This window comes from Dendrobates tinctorius, unplaced genomic scaffold, assembly GCF_039654945.1.
Source record: "Dendrobates tinctorius isolate UK_male_01 unplaced genomic scaffold, ASM3965494v1 ptg000117l, whole genome shotgun sequence".
Taxonomy (NCBI): domain Eukaryota; kingdom Metazoa; phylum Chordata; class Amphibia; order Anura; family Dendrobatidae; genus Dendrobates; species Dendrobates tinctorius.
In genome coordinates, this window is record NW_027361785.1 from 10,294,063 (window position 1) to 10,314,763 (window position 20,701).

At 42.7% G+C, this 20,701-nt stretch overlaps 1 protein-coding gene across 2 annotated transcripts in view; it reads left to right on the top strand.

The window, feature by feature from the left end:
- Nucleotides 1-9,179: 9,179 nt before the first annotated feature.
- Nucleotides 9,180-20,701, top strand: part of AFF3 (ALF transcription elongation factor 3) — a 418,376-nt gene continuing 406,854 nt past the window's right edge. Inside the window, exon 1 of one of the 2 annotated variants that reach the window (XM_073590524.1) lies at nucleotides 9,180-9,392. In XM_073590524.1, coding sequence (XP_073446625.1) covers nucleotides 9,285-9,392 — 108 coding nt within the window. In that variant the 5' untranslated portion in view covers nucleotides 9,180-9,284. The remainder of the gene's footprint in view (nucleotides 9,393-20,701) is intronic. The other variant, XM_073590525.1, reaches the window with a different exon arrangement.

The window sequence follows — 20,701 nt, forward strand, 5'->3', positions numbered from 1 at the left end:
CTCTCTTTACCCTGGGCAGTGGCACCACATGTGGGGGTACACAGGCTCTGTCTCTGCCCCTGACTGGGTGCCTGGGGTTGTTTAGGTGCTGGTGTCTTAAGATGTCTGGCCCGAGTCCCAGTGCAGTCACTCTGTAACATGGAGGACAGCCATGCCATGGGATGGAGTGATGTCAGCGCACCCCCATATATATCGGGCCATGGCCAGGCCACCCACACTACACCATGCCAGGAGCTGGCTCTCAGCTGCATCCCGGGGGGAGAGGGAGTGGAAGGTGGAGAGAGAAAACATCTCAGCTCGATCCGCCATCTTCAGCCAGAGAGGAGCTGGAGTGAGAGCGGCTCATACACAGACACACCCTGGGGACGAGGAGCAGGAGAGGACGGCAGAGGCCAGAGGATGACGAGCAGGGACAGCGCCCAGTGACTGCTCTGCAGAGGAGTCACAGCACAGGCACCCACATCTCCCTCACAGGGGACCCGCGCTCCCTCCTGCCGCCCCGCAGGCTCATCTCCGGAGGATGGACGTCTCTTCGCCTCTCAGATCGCGATGGCTTCGCTGAGCTGCGTATTGATGCAGTCACTGGGCTTGTAGGGAGACAGACACAGACAGACAGACAGGCACTAGGCAGGCGCCCCCTGGCTTGGGTGGCACCCCGGGCGATCGCACCCCCCGTCCCCCCCTAAAAACGGCCCTGCCTGTAGCCACAGTTGCAAGAGAAATTCAGCCTCCTGGCTGCATGGCAAAATTGACTTGGTCCCCTACAAACTCACATCTCCTGATCCTACCCTACACCTAGCTATCACATGACATTGTTGGTTTTGGAGAATAAAGTGTTGGTAACACTTACTATTGCTGTATACACAACACTTGTTTAGTACTGTGCATACAGGGATCAGGAGACAGTAATAAAACATCTCTGCCTTCTCTTTGGTGAATCCAGCTGTGTCTTATAGCCTGCTCCCCACTCCTACAGCTGCGCTATTGTATGCGGCTGCTCTACTGTGCAGGGTCGTTTTAGAACGCAGAGTTTTTAGCATCTATGGGTGGTCTGGAAGTATTTAAGGTAAATGTAAAAAACGCTCAGCACTGTATTTTGCCGTATTTTTACATCATGTTCTATGTTCTATGCATTATAATTAGTTACTGTATATACTCGAGTATAAGCCAAGGCACCTAACTTTACCACAAAAAACAGGGAAAACTTATTGACTCGAGCATAAGCCGGATACGCATCGTTCCCTCATCCCTGTCCTGGTATGCATTGTCCCCTCACACCTATCCTTGTATGCATGGCTCCTCATCCCCATTCTGGTCTGCATGGCTCCTCATCCCCATTCTGGTCTGCATGGCTCCTCATCCCCATTCTGATCTGCATGGCTCCTCATCCCCATTCTGGTCTGCATGGCTCCTCATCCCTATCCATTGTCTGCATGGCTCCTCTTCCCTATCCTGGTCTGCATGGCTCTACATCCCTATCCTGTTCTGCATGGCTCCTCATCCCTGTTGTTGTATGCATGGCTCTTCATCCCTATCCTGGTATGCAAGGCCCCCATCAGAAAAACATAAAAAAATAAACCATCCAACTGATCGTCCCTGCGCTTCCTCGCAGCATCTTATTCCGGTGCTAGCAACTGATTTATGCTTGTAAGCAGCGCATGGCAGAGACGTCATGTGCTGCTTACGAGAAGAGGACAGCTGCCTGAATACTTACTGCTCGCCACTCTGGGACTATGTTTATTGACAGCAGTGAAAATTCATTGCTATTTAGTAGCGCGCACAGTGTCAACCGTAGCCACCGGCTTCCTTCAGCGGCTGGGCTTTCACGCTCATGGGAGTGAATATTCATTTCTCTTACGTAGCAGGCGCATGTGATCGCCCAGCTGCTGCATGAAGTCGGTGGCTTTGACCACTTTGCCTGCTATTACAGAGAAATGAATATTCACTGCAAGCGAAGTGAATATTAATTTCTCTTTAGCAGCGGGCCCAGGCTTTAGCCACAGCAGTCAGTTCTTGTCTCCTGTGTCCCATCTTCTGGGACACTCACTCGAGTATAAGCCGATGGGAGGGTTTCAGCACAAAAAAAGTCCTGAAAAACTGTTTATACTCGAGTATATGAAGTATATTTCTTCTAAGTGTTGTTACAATTTCAAAAGTATCGAACATGTATTTTTATGTAATTTTCATTAAAAAATGTTTTATGGGGGTAGGGATTAAGACTTACAGCAGATACTTAAAAAAATTATTTTGTTGTTTCTTTTTCTTTCTGTGTCACCTGGCACGAACAGCAAGTTCCCTAATGGCACATTTTTTGACTAGTTGTTTAATACTTTGAAATAAATAGAAATATAACAAATATACTAATACAATAATCCCTGCCAGATCCTATTTGCGTTGCTGAAAGTGATTAAATGGTGTAAATATACGGGACCACTTCACAAATTATCAGCATCAGCTATGCCTATGTTTACAGCACAAAACCACTGAGACCTTTGATTGGCTGCAGTTGTCACTTGGATGTATAACACATGACTGCATCAGCAAAGTGAGCAAAAACTTTAACTTCTTCATCACCTAGCCTGCTTTCATCTCCCTGAAAGGCAAAGTTTTTTTTAAGTCTGAGCACTGCCACTTTCTGAGATAATAACTCTGGAACGCTACTGAGAACATATCCCATTGATTCTGACATGTTGTACTTCATATTAGTGATAAATTTAGGTAGATATGATTTGCGTTTTTTTTAGAAAAATAGCTAAAATTTGACAAAACATTTCAAAATTTAGCAATTTTCAAACTTTACATTTTTATCCCCTTAAATCAGATCGTTATATCACAGAAAATCGATAATAAATAACACTAGCTGAAGAGCCCGGCGCTGCCCGGGCATAGTAACTAAGTACGGTTAGTGTGATGTCACGGGTGACAGGATACACCGCCTCCAGCAAGGCGAATGTCAATCACATCCGTGACCCTGGATACACCGCCTCCAGCAAATTTACAGAGTTAAGGGAAACACCAGGGAAACCGATATAATGGAGGGCCCTGCAGTAGGGAACGGGGACGTGGAGACCTCCTGCACTCCCCTGAGCCAGTGTCTCTACACTCCTGACGGTCCCTAGGCAGGTTCCGCACCTGGTGACGAGCAGGATACCTAAAAACCCTAGCTCGCCCTGCACCTATCCCTTTCTAATGAATTGGACGGTGCAGAAACTAATCCCACCACTGCACTAAAACACACATAAGGAAAGTTACAAACAGGGAAAAACCACTTAGCTTTGCTTTGTTGCTATTGCTCCCAGCAACAGAGTCCAGCACCTGAGTGCAGCTTTCCTCCTGAATAGCTGCTAATTCACCAAAGCTTTTTCAGAGCTGCAAGGAACTCCTCATTGTTGCTCCTTCACCACCAGGACTCTGACTGAGCTGCAAGGAACTCTTCTCTAGCTCCTGTCTCCTCCAAGGATGGTTGGAAATGACCAATATCACCAACAGTGAGTGAGACTGACTCTCCTTTAAAGGCAAGAGCCAGAGCAATCACACCTGCTAGTGATTCCCGTGTAATAATACTAGCCACCACCGGGGGCAAAAGTAGAACTAAAGACACCACTGTGTAATGACCCTAATGGCCACCAGGGGCAAACCTAATGTTAAGCAAACAGCTTAAAGGAGAAAAAAGGTTACTAGTGCTTTTATCTGTCACAATCTAGCATGGATCGTGAAAGTTAGTTATAACAAATTATAATGATTATATCTATATATATATATAAAGCTGAGTGGATTGCCCCGCCCACTCCGCATAGCCACATTCACTATAATATCCCATATCATCCCGTCAGCCAGAGCTACTGGACTACTACCCCTAATATCCCACATCGTCCCGTCAGCCAGAGCCACCGGATATCTACATCCAATAATATCCCACATCATCCCGTCAGCCAGTGCCACCAGACTACTACCACTAATATCCCACATGATCTCATCAGCCAGAGCCACCGGACTACTACCACTAATATCCCACATCATCCCATCAGCCAGAGCCACCGGACTACTACCCCTAATATCCCACATCATCCCATCAGCCAGAGCCACCGGACTACTACCCCTAATATCCCACATCATTCCGTCAGCCTGGGGTCAGAACCAGAGTGCTGAGTGGAACGGTCCTAACTTCCATACCGGGGATCCCTTTAAGAGACGCCAGGTGTCAGAACCAAAGCACTGAGTGGATTTGTCCTGACTTCCATACCAATGATCCCTTTAATAGAAGCCTGAGGTGAGAATCAGAGCGCTGAGGGATTTGCACTAACTTCCATACAGGAGATCCCTTTAAGAGAGCCTGGGGTCAGAACCAAAGCACAGAGTGGATTTGCCCTAACTTCCATAACAATGATCCCTTTAAGAGAGCCTGGGGTCAGAACCACAGAGCTGAGTGGAATGGTCCTAACTTCCATACCGGGGATCCCTTTAAGAGAGGCCTGGGGTCAATACCAAAGCCCTGGATGGATTTGCTCTGACTTCTATACCAATGATCCCTTTAAGAGGGAAGATGTGCCTATGGGATGGAGGATGTGTGATGGAGATATGGGTAGGGAGGTGGTAACTCATTTCTGTCATGTTCCAAAGACATACTGATAGGGAATTTAGATTGTGAGCCACATCGGGGACAGCGATGATAATGTGTGCAAACTGTAAAGCGCTGTGGAATATGTTAGCGCTATATAAAATAAAGATTATTATTATGCGCTCTCTGCTCCTGTCTGGGGGGCAGACAATGGCTGGGAGCTTATGTTCCCAGGGATGCTAGATTTCTCCCACCATGTCAGTGTCTGCTGAGGTGTTGTCAAGTGGGAAAACTTGCTCATAGCAACCAATCACAGCTCAGCTACTTTTAACCAGCTCTGGTGAAATGAGAGATGCTTAGTGATTGGCTGCAAGGAAAATTGTTGCTCATAGCAACCAATCACAGCTCAGCTTCTTTTGAACAGATCTGGTGAAATGAAAGCTGCATCGTGATTGATTGGTGATACACACATACATACATACGTTCAGTTTTATATAGAGAGATTTCCCACATGTCTGCTTCACATCAGCGTCATTATGAAACATTTTTTATTTGTTAAGAAGTTAGAAGGGTTAAAAGTTGATCAGCAATTTCTAATTTTTCCAACACAATTTAGAAAACCATTTTTTTAGGTACCGCATTACTTTTGAAGTGACTTTGAGGGGCCTATATGACAGAAAATAACTGAATGTGACACCATTTTTAAAACTGCACTCCTCAAAGTTCTGAAAACCGCAATCAAGAAGTTTTTTAACCCTTAGAGTATGTGCACATGTTGCGGATTCCTGTGCGGATTTTTCCACGTGGAAATCTGCAGAATCTGTAGATAAAATTACCTGCGGATTCACTGTGGAATTACTGCGGACTTTCTGCGGATTTAGTGCATATTTTGCCTGCGTTTTTACACCTGTGGATTCCTAGAATGGAATAGGTGTAAAAACGCTTCGGAATCCGCACAAAGAATTGACATGCTGCGGAAAATAAACTGCTGCGTTTCCGCGTGGAATTTTCAGAAGCATGTGCACAGCGGTTTTTGTTTTCCATAGGATAAAATGATACTGTACATTGCATGGAAAACTGCTGTGGATCCGCAGGGCCAAATCCACTGCGGACCCGCAGACAAATCCGCAACTTATGCACATACCTTTAAGGTGATTCACCAGAATTAAAGGGAACCTGTCAGGTCCCCCATGCTCTCCAATCCAGCAGCATGCACTTATTTATGAGTAAATTCCCTGAAAAACCAACCGTTTATAAAGTTTTTCTATAAAAATGAGGTTTAAAAAAGCATTTATATTGTCCCTGTTTCCTATGCGTTGTTTCCCCAGACTGGTCAGCCCACTGTACATGTTATCACGGTCCTGTGGGCGTGATAACATAATTTGCAGGAGCTGTCATTATCGCCAGCTCCTGAAAATCTCGCGCACATGTGCTGCACATTTCAGCTGCGTCACTGCACCTCTGCAGCCGGGTGTACGCTCAGCTTTAGAGGCACACTGCGCATGACCGAAAGCAATCTTCTGAACTTCCAGTCATGCGCAGTGTACCTCAGAAGAATGGTGTATGGTTCTGCAGTTTCAAAGGCGCAGTTCACATGACTGTAGCGCCAATTGGATTCTGGAGCACAATTTTGGCTGGTATAGACTTCTCTTATAGCGCGAGCACAGTTACAGCCGGAGCCGCCGGCTTCCAGCAGCAGTAAAAAATAAAAAACTCCTTACCTTCCCAGTGCGTCCTCACAGCATCTTGTTGTGTCGGCTTCCAACAGCTCCTGTGGCCGGGCGATCATGTGTCCCAGCTGAGTGCTGAGTGGAGAGAGGTGAATATTCATTATCTTAATGAGCAGGGTCACATGATCACTCGGCCCCAGGATCTGCTGAAAGTCGGAATAACAAGATGTTGCAAAGGGAAGGTAAGTAGGAGTTTTTTGTTTTTTTTTATGTTTTTCTTATGGGGCGATGCATTCAAGGATAGGGATAAGGAGCTATGCATACAAGCATAGGGATAAGGAGCCATGCATACCAGGACTGGGATAAGCAGCCTTGCATACCTGGTCAGGGGATGAGAAGCCATGCATACAAGGATAGGGTTGAGGGCACAATGCATACCCAAATTAAGTGCCTCAGCTTATACTCGGGTGGGCTTATACTCCAGTATATACGGTAACTAGTGTTGAGCATTCCGATAATGCAAATATTGGGTATCGGCCGATATTCGCTGTATCAGAGTTCCGATACTGAGTTCCGATATTTTTACAATATCGAATACCGGAATCGGAAGTTCCCATAATGCAATGAACCAGTTGTGTTAGCCATGTTAACTAATGGCATGGCTGTGATTGGCTGCTGAAATGATGTCATCGTGATGCGCGGTCTGTGCGGGCCTGCCGGGGTCTGTGCGGGCCTGCCGGGGGTCTGTGCGGGCCTGCCGGGGGTTGTGTGTGTGTGCAGGCATCGTCCGATGGGACTACAAGTCCCATCGGGCGATGCCTGCTACAATGACAGTGATTCACACATTAGCCGATGATGGGACAGTAGTAGTCCATCATCCGGCTAATGTGTTGAATGTAAAAAAACAAAAACCATACATACTACATACATACTGCATACATACTACATACATACATATATACAACATTCATACAACATACATACTACATACATACTTCATATATACTACATTCATACAACATACATACTACATTCATACAGCATACATACATGCATACTACATAATACATACATACTACATATATACTACATTCATACAACATACATACATACATACAACATATTACATACAATACATTCATACAATACATACATATAGTCATACAGTACATATAACATAGCGTACATACTCACCATCACTTGTCACTTTGATCCTCGAAGCCAGTGTCATCTGTAAAAATATTAAAATAACAAACAACCAATATACTCCCTGATCCGCAGAAATCCACAAGTGTCCCACGACGATCTCCTGCAGTGCATCACTGAGAGGTTACTATAGTTCACTGGTCTCACTTTATGGCAAAAGCTGCATGGGAACTTTCTCACACAGCAATGCCAAAAGTGAGACTAGGGACTATTTTTTTACAGTGGCGGAGGAATACAGTGCGGAAGGATACCTACCTCCCGTCATTGTATTCCTGGAGCCCCTAGAGAGCGGTCGCATCAGCTGATGCTGCTGTTCTCCATGGGAGATCATTGTGGGACACTCGTGGATTTCTGCGGATCAGGGAGTATATTGGTTGTTTGTTATTTTAATATTTTTTACAGATGACACTGGCTTCTGGGATCAAAGTGACTGGGATCAAACACTCCACCAACATGTGCCTTTTCTGATCGTCTCCTATTATAGCGCCTAAGAATGAAGTACTCTCAGTACTGAGTTACACTGGAGTGCCTCCTGTCAGATGTTCCTATGAATTCTACTTGTACGGTAGACAGCTGTAGCCTGCTTCTCGGACTCCATGCTACTCAGTCCCGGCTCACTATTCTGTTGCTGTTGTGCCCCCAAGTCTTGCGTGGGAATAAAGTGGTCACTACTTCTATTCCTCCGGTGTCTGCTGCAGGACCATTAGTATCCGGACAACCTCGGAGACCGGGCCCCGGCCTTGCGCTTAGAACTTCTAGGAAGGGTTCTCCTCTAACCCAGGTCCTCTGTTCTCTTTTCTCCTCACGTTCCAAACTAATCTTTCCTTCTTATGGAGAATTAGGCTTTCGGTCTTTGTCGCTCTCTCTCTCTTCCTTTCCTGTGCCAGCAGACCCAGGTCACTGGGATCTGCTGCAGCACTTCCATCCATCCCTCTCTCTAGGGATCCACTCAGCCGCGCTCGCTGGCTGACTCCTCACTCTCTGACTCAGACTACCCAAAGACCTTAAAACTTCCCGCTCTTGTAATATATATACTAACTGCACCTGCCTCCCAGCTCGTTTCGTGTTTCAAGCAGGGAGCCACCAATGGGTGCTTTGCTATACTCCAAGCAGGGAGCCGCCGAAGGTGCTTTGCTACACTACTTTGTGGTGTGGGAGTGCAGGTGTTGGAGTGTGGTCAGGAGTCTCCACCTTACCTGGATGGTGGGGTACCACACCTCAGGAGGAGGTGCAGTACCTCTGTGGCGACTGAAGCCTCAGGGGCACCACACTAGCACCCCTTAGGCATGGTGGGCCCAAGAATGATTTTCTCTGGTCTGCCCAAACTACTCCAGTCTGACACTGTCGGCGCTACAATATGTCAGGCGATTCCTGCGGCCAATCAGAAGCCACTTTACTCTCCCTGCCATCTGACAAATCAGACATCTGGAGGAGGTGAGATCTGTGGTTGTGGACAACCCCTTTAAACTCTTCTGCACTAAACTTGCATTATTATTATTATATCAGTGCTAATAGAAACTGTAGATAGTTAAACCTGTTCCATCTATATATTATGATCTCAATTATTCAATTATGTAAAACATTTTGTTATATCCCATTCTTAAAAATATAATCCTGTTGATGCAAAAAAAAAAATCATTATTTGGTCCATGCATGGCATTTTAATCCCTGGAGTATTTCCTGCCAGCTTAGTGTATGTTTTGCTGGAGAGATATCTCTGCAGCCTTCTCCATTCAGAAGTAGAGAAGTGCTGTAAGCGCATGTCACTGAACTGAGAGCAGCCAAGCAATAGGCAGACTCTGTCAGGACTGGCTGTCCTATTTATATAAGTCCTCTCTGTTGTGTTATGCATGTGTGCTCACCCAGCAAGACACTCAAAGGAAGGATTGTTAACATCTTTAAGGCTTTCAGAAGCTGGATCCATCATATCACAGGCTGTAAGGATTCCTTCATGTTTGGTAAGAGCTCATTTTTCATTGCTTGTTTTAGAAGACTGGAGGGATTTATCATTAGTGAGGAAATAAAGAGCACTGGGCTAGCACACTCATCTGTCACTTGAAAGAGAGAGAGCACTGCCACCACAGCAGGCTCTCTTTCTGGATTTCTAGGGAACAAACTTTTTTTAACCACTTAAAATAGTGCTGATATGAAATACTGTAGCATATAAAGAGGAGCACAATTTATTAATTGTGTATTAAATGCCTCTACTAGCACCCCAGTGTTGTGAGCCTGCTCTTGGAGTGTTGATCGCATGCATTATAGGTATATTTTTTTACACATACCTTATCTTAGGAATGAATTACAAGATGGCAAAAGTTCATAAGGCTTGTGGCTAATTTGTCAACTGCCAAAGCAGGTAAATTAGGAAATAGATTATTGTGGGTGGCACTGGCTGCATATGACAAGCTGTGTCTTATGAAGAAGTTGCTGTAGATAAAAGGGTATGGCAGATTTAATTAGGCAGTTTGATGGCGTGTCACATATAAAATAGGAGCAAGATGTAAAGTAAACATTCCCTTCTTAATTAGCAATTGCTTGAGCGGTTTGAGAGATTCTGCAGGCAGCTGATGGCTGCCTTAACAGCTCCTTAACAATAAAGGAAGCTGACATAGCAGGTGTAAACAGAGACAGATTCTTCAAATGGCAAGCCTCAGAGGTTGCTTTCAAGGTGAAAGCCGATTATGATAACCATAGCCATAAATACAAGATCATTACACCCTCACCCGCTGCATCAATTGAGACACCTCTGCGTGATATAGCTTTTATATGTATATATATGTTTTTACGTGTCTGTTTCTGTCTGTGCACTTAACTACATTTGCAATGCTCTATTGCTTTCAAATCTAGAAATATACTGACATTGTCTCATTTCCATTGCTGCATAAATTGTGAGATCGCAATATTGTAACATGGCTAAATGAGAAGAGTACATTTTGTTCAGTACCGTATCATACTCCCATGAGAGTATCTTCACTGTGCTTTGCTAAGTGCTTGCCATTGATGTTTGTCTTCTCAAATATATATTACTTAAGTGTTTCCTGAGAACCTGGACAAATGCAGTGTATCCAAAAAAAGGATAAAGCTGATGGATTTATGGGTAAAGATTGCATTGCCCTGCACAGTGTGAAGTCAGCATAAAGGGCATCAGATACACGCGCTTGCTGTTAAAGGAAATGTAATGTATTAGTCTTTTCACTAATTAAAACAAAGTGAATTCGAATTTGTTTTCATTTTCTATTTTTTTTTTGTATCCCAGTATGTATGTACATGTTTATACGGACAGCTATCATGACTGGGCTACTGTTAACAGCCAAAAGGCTGTAGCTGTTCATTTACTTGTAGTGGAGAGTGTTGTGGGCATGCTCTTTAGCATGTCCAGAGTTCATTGTGTAAGGGTACCTTGCATCCTAATCCTGCCTGTGATAGTAATGAAATAACTTATGAAAAGTAATCTCTGCTGAACAGATGAAGAGTCTGGACATGACACTCAAAATATAACCAAGATGTTTCATTTTCAATATAAAGTCACATGGAAATTGTGGAATGTTCGGATGTGGATGGGGCCCCTACTTCCCCATCAAAAAGGGGTAGAACACATTCCCTGCCTTTGCTTACACCAAATGCTCTAAATCCTGCCAACAACAGGAGAAGGCCTTTATCATTTTCTCTACCTCTCTAACAAATGACAGGAGAAACGTTTTGGGTTGTGGCATTCTACTCATCATGGCCTGCATTTCACTAAGATTCCAGGGATTCTCTCCTGGGGCCCTTAGACTGGCATGTGAGGTCTGGTGCTAGTATTCTGGGGGAGAACTGCAAGCGAGCAGCAGGGGTTGAGAAGAGCTGCCCACCTTGATTAAGTAATTATCCTAGTGAGTCATGGATGGCAGCAATAGACTGACCTATAACTGCTGCATCCGTTTGAGTTGTGTCAGGGGAGGAGCTGGAAGGCAGAGCAGGGCCTGAAGGGCATTGGTCCCATACAGTGCAGACATGATGGGGGCATGACCAAAACTTGTGGGAGTATAGCACATGTGGCATTGGCCAGGGGGGCCACACTGGCTTGACCAGGCTCTTGGGGCTTATAGTATGCAAATGGATTGTGGGGCAATAACAATGTCTTCAGGATTCATTAGTTTCTATGTGCTGACAGGGGTCTCCACATACACGACAGGTCTCCACCCAATCTGGGTTCTGATTCCTACATGCACAACATGTCCATCTTTCTGGGACAATGTAAGGGGATGGAGTCAATCTGGGAGCGGCAGGGGGATCAGTGCCATCTTTGTTAAATACTTTTACACACAAAAACTTTTCACCATGTTTTTCTTCCTTTAACTTGCCTCTGCTTACACATTTAGAGGTTTTCCACTATATAACAGCCTTGTCTAACAAGCCTTCACAATTTAACCATCCTCTCTTCTCCTTCAATACACTTTTCCATGAACCTTCATTAAGTCTGCCACCTGGTGGACAACCAGATGCTGAACAAAACCTACACATTTTCTGCACAAAGTTCTTTTCTTTTCCTTCACCACTTTGACAGCAGCCCTACCTTGCTCAGTCTGTCCCTTAGTGGACATACTACCCATCTTCTGTCTTTTACAACAGGAACACATGACTAGAGTGGTAAACCAGCAGGGACTCTTACCTTTTGGTACGGCTTCTTTTTCTGTCTCTCCATGCCCGACTATACATATATTCAGATGAAAACCATCAACCCCTTCTTCTAGGGGTTGGAACCATATAGGTTTCCTTAACACTACAGGAGGCTGCTGCCAGAAATCACCAACGTTGGCTCAACCAGGTACAATCAACTGATAGTCACAATCCAGATCCATGCACAGATGATTGGTGAAATACCAAATTCACACTTCCCACACAACATACAACACAGGAATTCAACACAGTACACAAGGTCTCTTCAGGGTTCTTTGTCTAATAATAATGGACCCAATTACTATGAACAGATCGAGTGACCTGTGACACACCCAACACACAGCGGGGCCAAGACAGAGGGACAACTTTACGTATTATAAAAACTTAATTCAAGCTCACCCAGTTGCTCTATGCTCATCCACCTGGGGCTCAGACACCGGCCTCACACTGGCCTCACTTCAAGGATAACACACAGCTGTTAAGCCGGCGCGATCCAGGAAGCCAGGTTCCTGCTGTAGCTTATTCTGCAAGGGCTATAGCTTGCTGAATAAGCGGGGAACTGAAGATATTCGCTCAACTCTACTTACAACTCCTCCAGCACTCCTTCTCATAGCAACTTCTCTCCTTCCTTTAGCCATGCAGCAAAAGCTAACTCTGACGAGGATTAGTAATAGATCCCAGATTATATAGAGAAAAGGAGTGGCTAACCGAGCACAGCTGAGAACAGGGATTTCCAACATGGTGTCATGTAGCCAAGCTATGGGTGTGTTTTTTTGTCCAGCAGCACAGCAGGTATAATCAACTTCCTTTTGTGGTCAATGGGGCAGTACCAAACCCTTTTTAAGCTCCCAGCATTGTGATGGTAGTTGCCAGAAACTAACCTAAGTTTCTTTAATCATCTCTTTTGCTATTTCTGTGACTATCCTGTTATTGACCCATTATTGTCTTAACTTTGTTTTAACTGATGTCTCTCATGATACTGACTCTGGTTTGTCTAACTTCGCTCTTGACTGACCTCCTGGAATCTAACCCTAAATTCACCTCTGACTTCAGTTTTGTCTGCTGTTTCTGCATCTATTTTTGTCCCTCCCACTGTATTTGTGTTTCTCCCTTTCTTGTCTTTGTTTGGCAATCATTGCTGCACACTTGCACCTCTGTTCAGTAGCCACTCTATGGATGCAACAAGGAGTGCCACTTGCAATTAAATTAAAAATCGGATGGCATTCGTACCAATTTAATCTTATGGTTCTGTTCTCAATTGCGTTTCTTTTTTCCTGCTCTGATTGGATCGCGATCGGACATGAAAAAAATTGCAGCATGCTGCTATTGCGTTCTGAATTCGAATTGCACACACCCATATAAGTCTATGGGTGCTTGTGAAACTTCGCACTGCACTCTGATAGTACTCGAGTGCAGTGAGATTCCCGGCGATACTGGCAATGGAGGAAGTGGAGAAATTAATTTTTCCATCTTCTCCGCAGCTGTGCTACGATTCTGTCTCATGCAAGATGATCAGAGCACTGACACTCGGATCAAGGTCACAGCAGAACAAGAGCCGAGTATCATATTGTGATTCACTTGTGGGACCCCGGTCTAAGTCTAGGTCCCTGAATAATGGTAAAAGGGTGAACCTCGGGGTTGTTCTGCTATCTGTTTAGACGGAGTAACTTGAGCCGAATTTGTTCAAGTTAGCCTTTTTTGAAATGATGACTTCTGACAGACTTCACAGTTTCCTAATTTACCTGAGGCAGAAAAACTTTATGCTGTGACGAATGGAACAAATTTTAAATATTTGCATTTTCTCAAATCTAAAAATAGAACTATACATAGCTTAGTCTGAACCCAAAAAAACTGTCATGAACCACATTTATTAGGTATTTTAGACACTCTCACTCAACAAGTGTGGTTTGGTGGAAAAGGGGGTGTATCTTAAAATTTGACAACGTGAACCACATTTTGGTACAAATATGAGCATAAACAAAACAATGTGAAATGCCTAAAATTAGACAAAAAAAAGTCCAAAAATGCATCAAATTTTCATTCTGTGAGAGCCACTGTGATAAATTTAGCTCATGTTGAGACTGTCCAGGGGTGGGCAATTAATTTTCCCAACGTCAACATGAGAGACCATGACTGTTGTGGACGTCTGAACCAATAAGCTGAAATTAATTCTGCTCAATATTAATATTAACATATTAATTCAAATTATGTTATGCTAATGTTAATTGTATTATTTAATATTGAGTAAAAGTAGGTTTTCTGATGCCCCGTTATATACCGTATGAGCTTGGACACGCCCACTAAATGCCATTTGAGCCCATACACAGCCCCCATATACTGTAAGAGCACAAACACAGATCCCTACATACATTATGATCCCCCACATATCACCTCTATATACATTATGAGCCCCTACATGGCCCCCTGTATACAGTTAGAACCCCACATATCTCCCCTATATATAATATGAGCCCCCATATAACCTATGTTCAGTATGAGTAACCACATAGCCTCTCTCTCTCTCTCTATATATATATATAATTCCTCATATAGCCCCTGTATACAGTATAAACCCACACATTGCCTCCTATATACAGTATGTGCTCCCATATAGCACACTATTTACAGTCTGAGCCCCCACATAGCCCACTATATACAGTATGAGTCCTCACATAGCCTGCTAAATACAGTATGAGCCCCCACCTAGTCTCCTAAATACACTATGAGCTCCCACATCTTCAGTATACAGTACAAGCCCTCACATAGCCTGTTAAATACAGTATGAATCTCCACATAGCCTCCTTAATAAAATATTTTTTTTATTATATTTATAAATTTTTTTAAAATATGAGCTTTATACAGTGCAAGCCCTCACATGACCTCCTATATACATGCAAACATCCCATACACATATAAAAAAAAAAAACAACCCACCTCCCTTACTTTCCCCCGGTGCTATGCTCCTGTCTCCCTTGCACTAACTCTACACACAACAAACAAGATGAAGTGATGTCATCACATCTCCTGGCTCAGTCACAGACACTGATTGGTGGAAGAAGGAGTCGCTGACTGCTTTGTCCTCCACCAACTTATTCACCACTGTCTGCATTCTAAGGATACGCATAGCAGTGACAGCAGGCGGTGGCGGATGGATAGCGGGTGAGGGCACGGTGCCGTCTGCGGGCCACTGTTTCAGCCTTTAGGCTCTCTTGGTGCTCGGGTCAGACAGGAAAATTCAAAGGGCCGGATGTGACCTTTGTGCTGTGGTTTACCCAGCTCTGTGTAGTCCAAGTATACTTTGTATACATTTGGCAGAATTAGCAAATTACAGTATATATTATTTTATTTAATGTAATAGTTATTTGAAAGTGCGCTTTGCTAGAGTAATTTCGTACCCTATCACGAAATATTTAACATTTCCATATAAGTTTTGGCATTTAGATTGGACAAGCTGGGATTGACAGCTGGGTGAACATAAGGTTAGAGATAGATGTACTGAAGACCTGCAGTGTTGGCGTTTGTTTCTTTGATACATATGGCTATTTTAGAAGTGACCTGTTTGATATTTGTGTTTTCTATCTTTGGGATTTTATCAAATGAGAATACGGAAACAAGTTTCTACTTAGTTTCAAAATAACAAAAGTTTACACACATTAATAACTTATATTGAAATACAAAGTGCCAAGATACAAGGGATGTCTTTTCCTGAAAGAGATAACCCTAGAGGGCAAGGGAGAAGAGTCATTGTTGTTCATCTTTATGGGGGTTGTTCATCTTTATGCCTGGGTGCATAAGGTTTCTTAAGTCCATTTTGGAAGATTGATAGTGATAGAAATCCTACAAGAGATGAAAATATCTTAGGTCTTCCTATTTTTTCCGGGATGACAAGGAAGAAAAGATATTCCCATCTATAGTAAATGTTCTGTAAAGAGAGATGAGTATCAGTGTTTTTAAAGCATTGCAAAGTATGATGGAAACATATGAGAGGAGAGTGATTTTCAGGCCTTAGTCAATCTGAGACTGTCCGTTTTATTTAAAGGAGTTGTCCTTTTTTTTGTTACAAGTCTGCAGTGACTCTATGTGACTGCAGACTTCTAAATGTTTACAACACATGCATGGCACTCTGTCACGTTTCACCGGTATCACTGCTGAGACCAGGTGGTCAGTGTGCATATTTCTGGCTACATTCTGACTACATGAGTATTTAGAGAGGCCGAGAACACCTAGTCGGCGTGTGGCCAGAAGTATGAAAATCGTATATACTCATGGTCACGTGACCACCTGCTCTGGATAGTAATAGCACAGGATCCTGGCAAATTCAGAAACGTGACTGCAGACTTTTAGCAGAAGAAGAGACAAATTGGTCAGCTCCAGATCGGTGATTTGTCTAAAGATAAGCTAGCAATGAAACTGCTCTGTATTAGGCCTAGTGTCCCCTGAAAGGGACCAACTTTCTATCAAAGTTGAGTCCGAACGTCTCTTTTGTGGAATCCAGGTATGTAGGGTGGGATCCCACAACACTCCGCAAGCATTCTTTCAATTATGCTACCATTTAACAGCTTATTCAAGAGTCACAGCAGTGTTGGGTTAGTGGAAAGAGTGATATCTCACTCTTTCATTGCAATTGCGAACGTGGAGGGTTGTGCGATCCCCCTCTCAATACCGAAATCCCACAACCCAGTAGTTCGGGCCTGACCTTGCTGGAAAGTTGAGCCCTTTCAGGGGACATTAAGAATCTTTGAAGATATTTGTTGCTAGATTATATTTAAGCAAATTACCAATCTGGAGCTGCCATTGTTTTATTAAATAAAGAGAAAAACCACAGATTAGTGATAGGTACTCTTCAAGGTGGAGAAGGTCTGTAAGAGGGTTGAAAAGAGTATGCCACCCTCTTAACAAGACTATAACATTATATGGATTCCACTGCTATGCCTGTATTTTCATATCCCTTGTTGCTAATCCCTGACCCTGTTGCAGTAGAGATGATCTGGTTACCTAAGTTGCATTATAGTCCAAAAGTCACATTGATTTTTTTGTATCTGTCATCCTAATGTTATGTGATGTCAAGTTACGCCATGCTTAATGTGCTGTTCATCGTCATCTAAATGTTATTTTCAGGTAGTATTGTGTCCCTTTAGCTAGGTTTCTTTCAGCAGTACTATAGCCACGTATGTTTAATGACATTCTCTATGTTCTGTGATATGACAGTATTCAGACAGATGTGCGACCTGCATGTATGCTATAGTGCATGGAGGTGTGATTGACTGAAGATGTCACAGCTACTGTTAGCTTAGTTAAAACAGTGTGTCAACCAATGGACACGGGGATAGTAATGTCAGTGACGTGTGTGGTGCATGTCACGTCCGCCCACCTCACTGGCGAACAAGATCTACATCTATACTATAATAACACTTTCCTTTTCAACATCAACTTTAAGGGTAAACATGTAAAGAGCCTCATAAATAGAGATCTAATTTTTTCTCAAATCATAAGAAAATATAAAATTATAAGAATCGTCCAAGGTGACTGCTGAATGGAGGGAAAGATCAAATCTGAAATCAATCCTCCGGGTAATATATTCCCTAGTAGCAGGAGCTGTAAAGGCTAAAGATAGGAAACCCTCTTGAAAAGTCCTATGGTGGAGAGTCCAACTTCTGTGCATGTTATCAGGCTAAAATCACTAGGGTATGTAAACTTTTGATCAGGGTAGTTTTTTATGTTTTGGGTTGTTATTATGATTTAAAAGGAAAAAACACACAGTAGTTTGACAATTAATAGCTTCACCCAACCACTAACCATGAGTAGAGAAAAAGTTTTGGTGTTATTATACATACTCTCTGAAAAAAGGCAAAGAAAGCAAAAGTTCAGCCGGGGTGTGTAAACTTCTGAGTACAACTGTGTTTAATATTCTTTCTATATTGATATCACCTGTGCTTCATTGCCTGCGTTTTCCATTTTTTTACATTTATTGTAATAATTGCTCATCTTTTTATATACATCACTAATAAAGATCTGATTGACTTTATTGGACTGCATTGTTCTATTGTGGTGTTTGATGCGCATATAGGCATTAGAACCTCATTACATATGGATTGTGTATATTGGTGTTCGTAGTAGTAGTAGATATTTCCACCTTATGGATTCATTTTATGATTAAGTAGTCAAGAGTATGGAACTCTATTTTATAGCTACTATGAAAGAAGGGTTAACAAGTTAGGAAGTGGTTTAATATACAGTGGCAAGTAAAAGTTTTGATACCCCTGGTCAAAATTACTGTTATAGTGAACAGTTAAGCAAGTTGAAGATGAAATGTTCTCTAAAAGGCCTAAAGTTAAAGATGACAAATTTATGTGCAAAAGAACATCTAAACAAGCTTGATGCATTTTGAAAACAAGTTCTGTGGATTAATGAGGTTAAAATAGAACTTGTTGGTAACAATTATCAGGTATGGGTGTTGGAAAAAGGGCACAGAATTTTCAGAAAAGAACATATCGCCAACCATTATGCTTGGGGTTGGATAAATAATGCTTTGGGGTTGTGTTGCAGCCAAAGGTACAGAGAACATTTCACGGGTGAAGGGAAGAATGGATTCAATGAAATTTCATCACATTCTTGATGCAAACATAACACTAGAGTTGAGCGATTTTGGTCGGATCGGGTTTCATGAAACAAAATTTGTTTCAGATGAAACTGGTCCGACTAGGGCAAAAAAAGTCAGAGTTTCGTCCGAAACCCGACCCCAATGCAAGTCAATGGGGAATAAAAGTCGGCATTGAGCAGATGACATTCATCCACTCAATGCCGACTTTTATTCCCCATTGACTTGCATTGGGGTCGGGTTTCGGACGAAACTCCGACTTCTTTTTGCCCTAGTCGGACCAGTTTCATCTGAAACAAATTTTGTTTCATGAAACCCAATCCGACCAAAGTCGCTCAACTCTACATAACACCATCTATAAAAAAGCTGAAGTTGAAAAGAGGATGGCTTCTACCAATGGATAATGATCCTAAATCCACTTCAAAATCCAGAACAGACTACTTCAAAAGGCGCAGGTTGAAGGTTTTACAATAACCTTCACAGTCTCCTGATCTGAACATCATTGAAAATCTGTGGTTAGACCTCAAATAGTAGTACATGCAAGATGATCCTAGAATCTCACAGACCTGGAGGAATTTTCCAAAGAAGAATGGATGTAAATCCCTCAAACAAGAATTGAAAGACTCTTGTCTGGCTACAAAAAGAATTTACATGCTGTGATGCTTTCAAAAGGTGGTGCTACTAGGCACTGTCAGGGTTCCACCCAGGGTTACTGACAGCTCAGCCGTCCAATCTGGTACAGGAGCATGCTAAAGCTGTCAGTGCTTTGATTGCCAACTCTGTCATCCAGTCTGGTGCAGGGGTGTGCTGAACTGTCAGTGTGTTTATTCATAGCTCTGCCGTCCAGTCTGACACTGAGAGGCGCTGGCTGTCTCCAAGTGTTCATTATTCCTGGTGATTGCTAGGCTACTTAACTGGGCTGTTACTAACAGACCTCTGCCAGATGTACATTGAGCTACTGCGGGGTTTGTGTATTACCTTAGACCTCGTTTCGACCATCCTCCTGTTATTCTGACCTCGGAATGTTACCTGACTACGCCTTTGTCTTTTCCTTCTGTTTATGACGGCACTTCCTGGCTTTTGACCTTGGACCTCTTGACTCATGGCTAGTCCATGAGTAGTGACGAGTGTCTCACTAACAATACAGTCTTTTGCTTCAGCGGATTTTCCTTTTTGTAATTTTTAAAATGGAAAAGATGACTAAATATGTAAATATATATATATATATATATATATATATATATATTTTTTTTTTATTTTTTTTTTGCATAAAATACAAAGGAAATGTGTTATCTTTAACTTTAGGCCATTTAGAGATAATTTCACCTGTTCACAATAACATTAATTTTCACTAGGGATGACCAAACTTTTACATGTCACTGAATATGAGCAGAATTTTATCAGGAGACAGTAACGAAGATAATATAGGACTTGATTCATGCAGGTGTTTTTGCATGAGTCCTTGAAACATTGCTTGAGGTTCCAGAAAAATATTGCGACTTTTTTGCATTTTTACCTCAGATTTAGCCAGCTTCACCAAATAGGTGGAGCTGGGACAGAATGGGTGTGGCAAAAGCTCACCCAGCAAATTATTCAAAATTTATGCCACTCTAGTAAGTAATACCAAAAATGTACCCCAGGCCATGACTGCAGTAACATTTCTAGTTGCACATGACTTTTGTTAAATTTCTCTAATTAATTAAGATGCATGTACCTTTTAATGAAATTGGTGCATCTTACTCCAGCTCTGCTTTTATTAAACATGGCATGTACAACGCCATTCTTATTTCTGGCCATTGGAGTTTTCTAGTTTAGGAGAATCTAATGTTGTCCCACATATTAATGCTGTTTATTTAGCAGTATCATTCCACAGAGCTTTGCAATGTATCGGTTGCATGTAGGAACAAATTCATATATTACAAATTGACAAGTAATTAACAGTTCATACAAGAGTGAGAGTTTGGCATAGAAGAGCTAACTATCTGTGAAGTTCTATATACAAAAATTCTC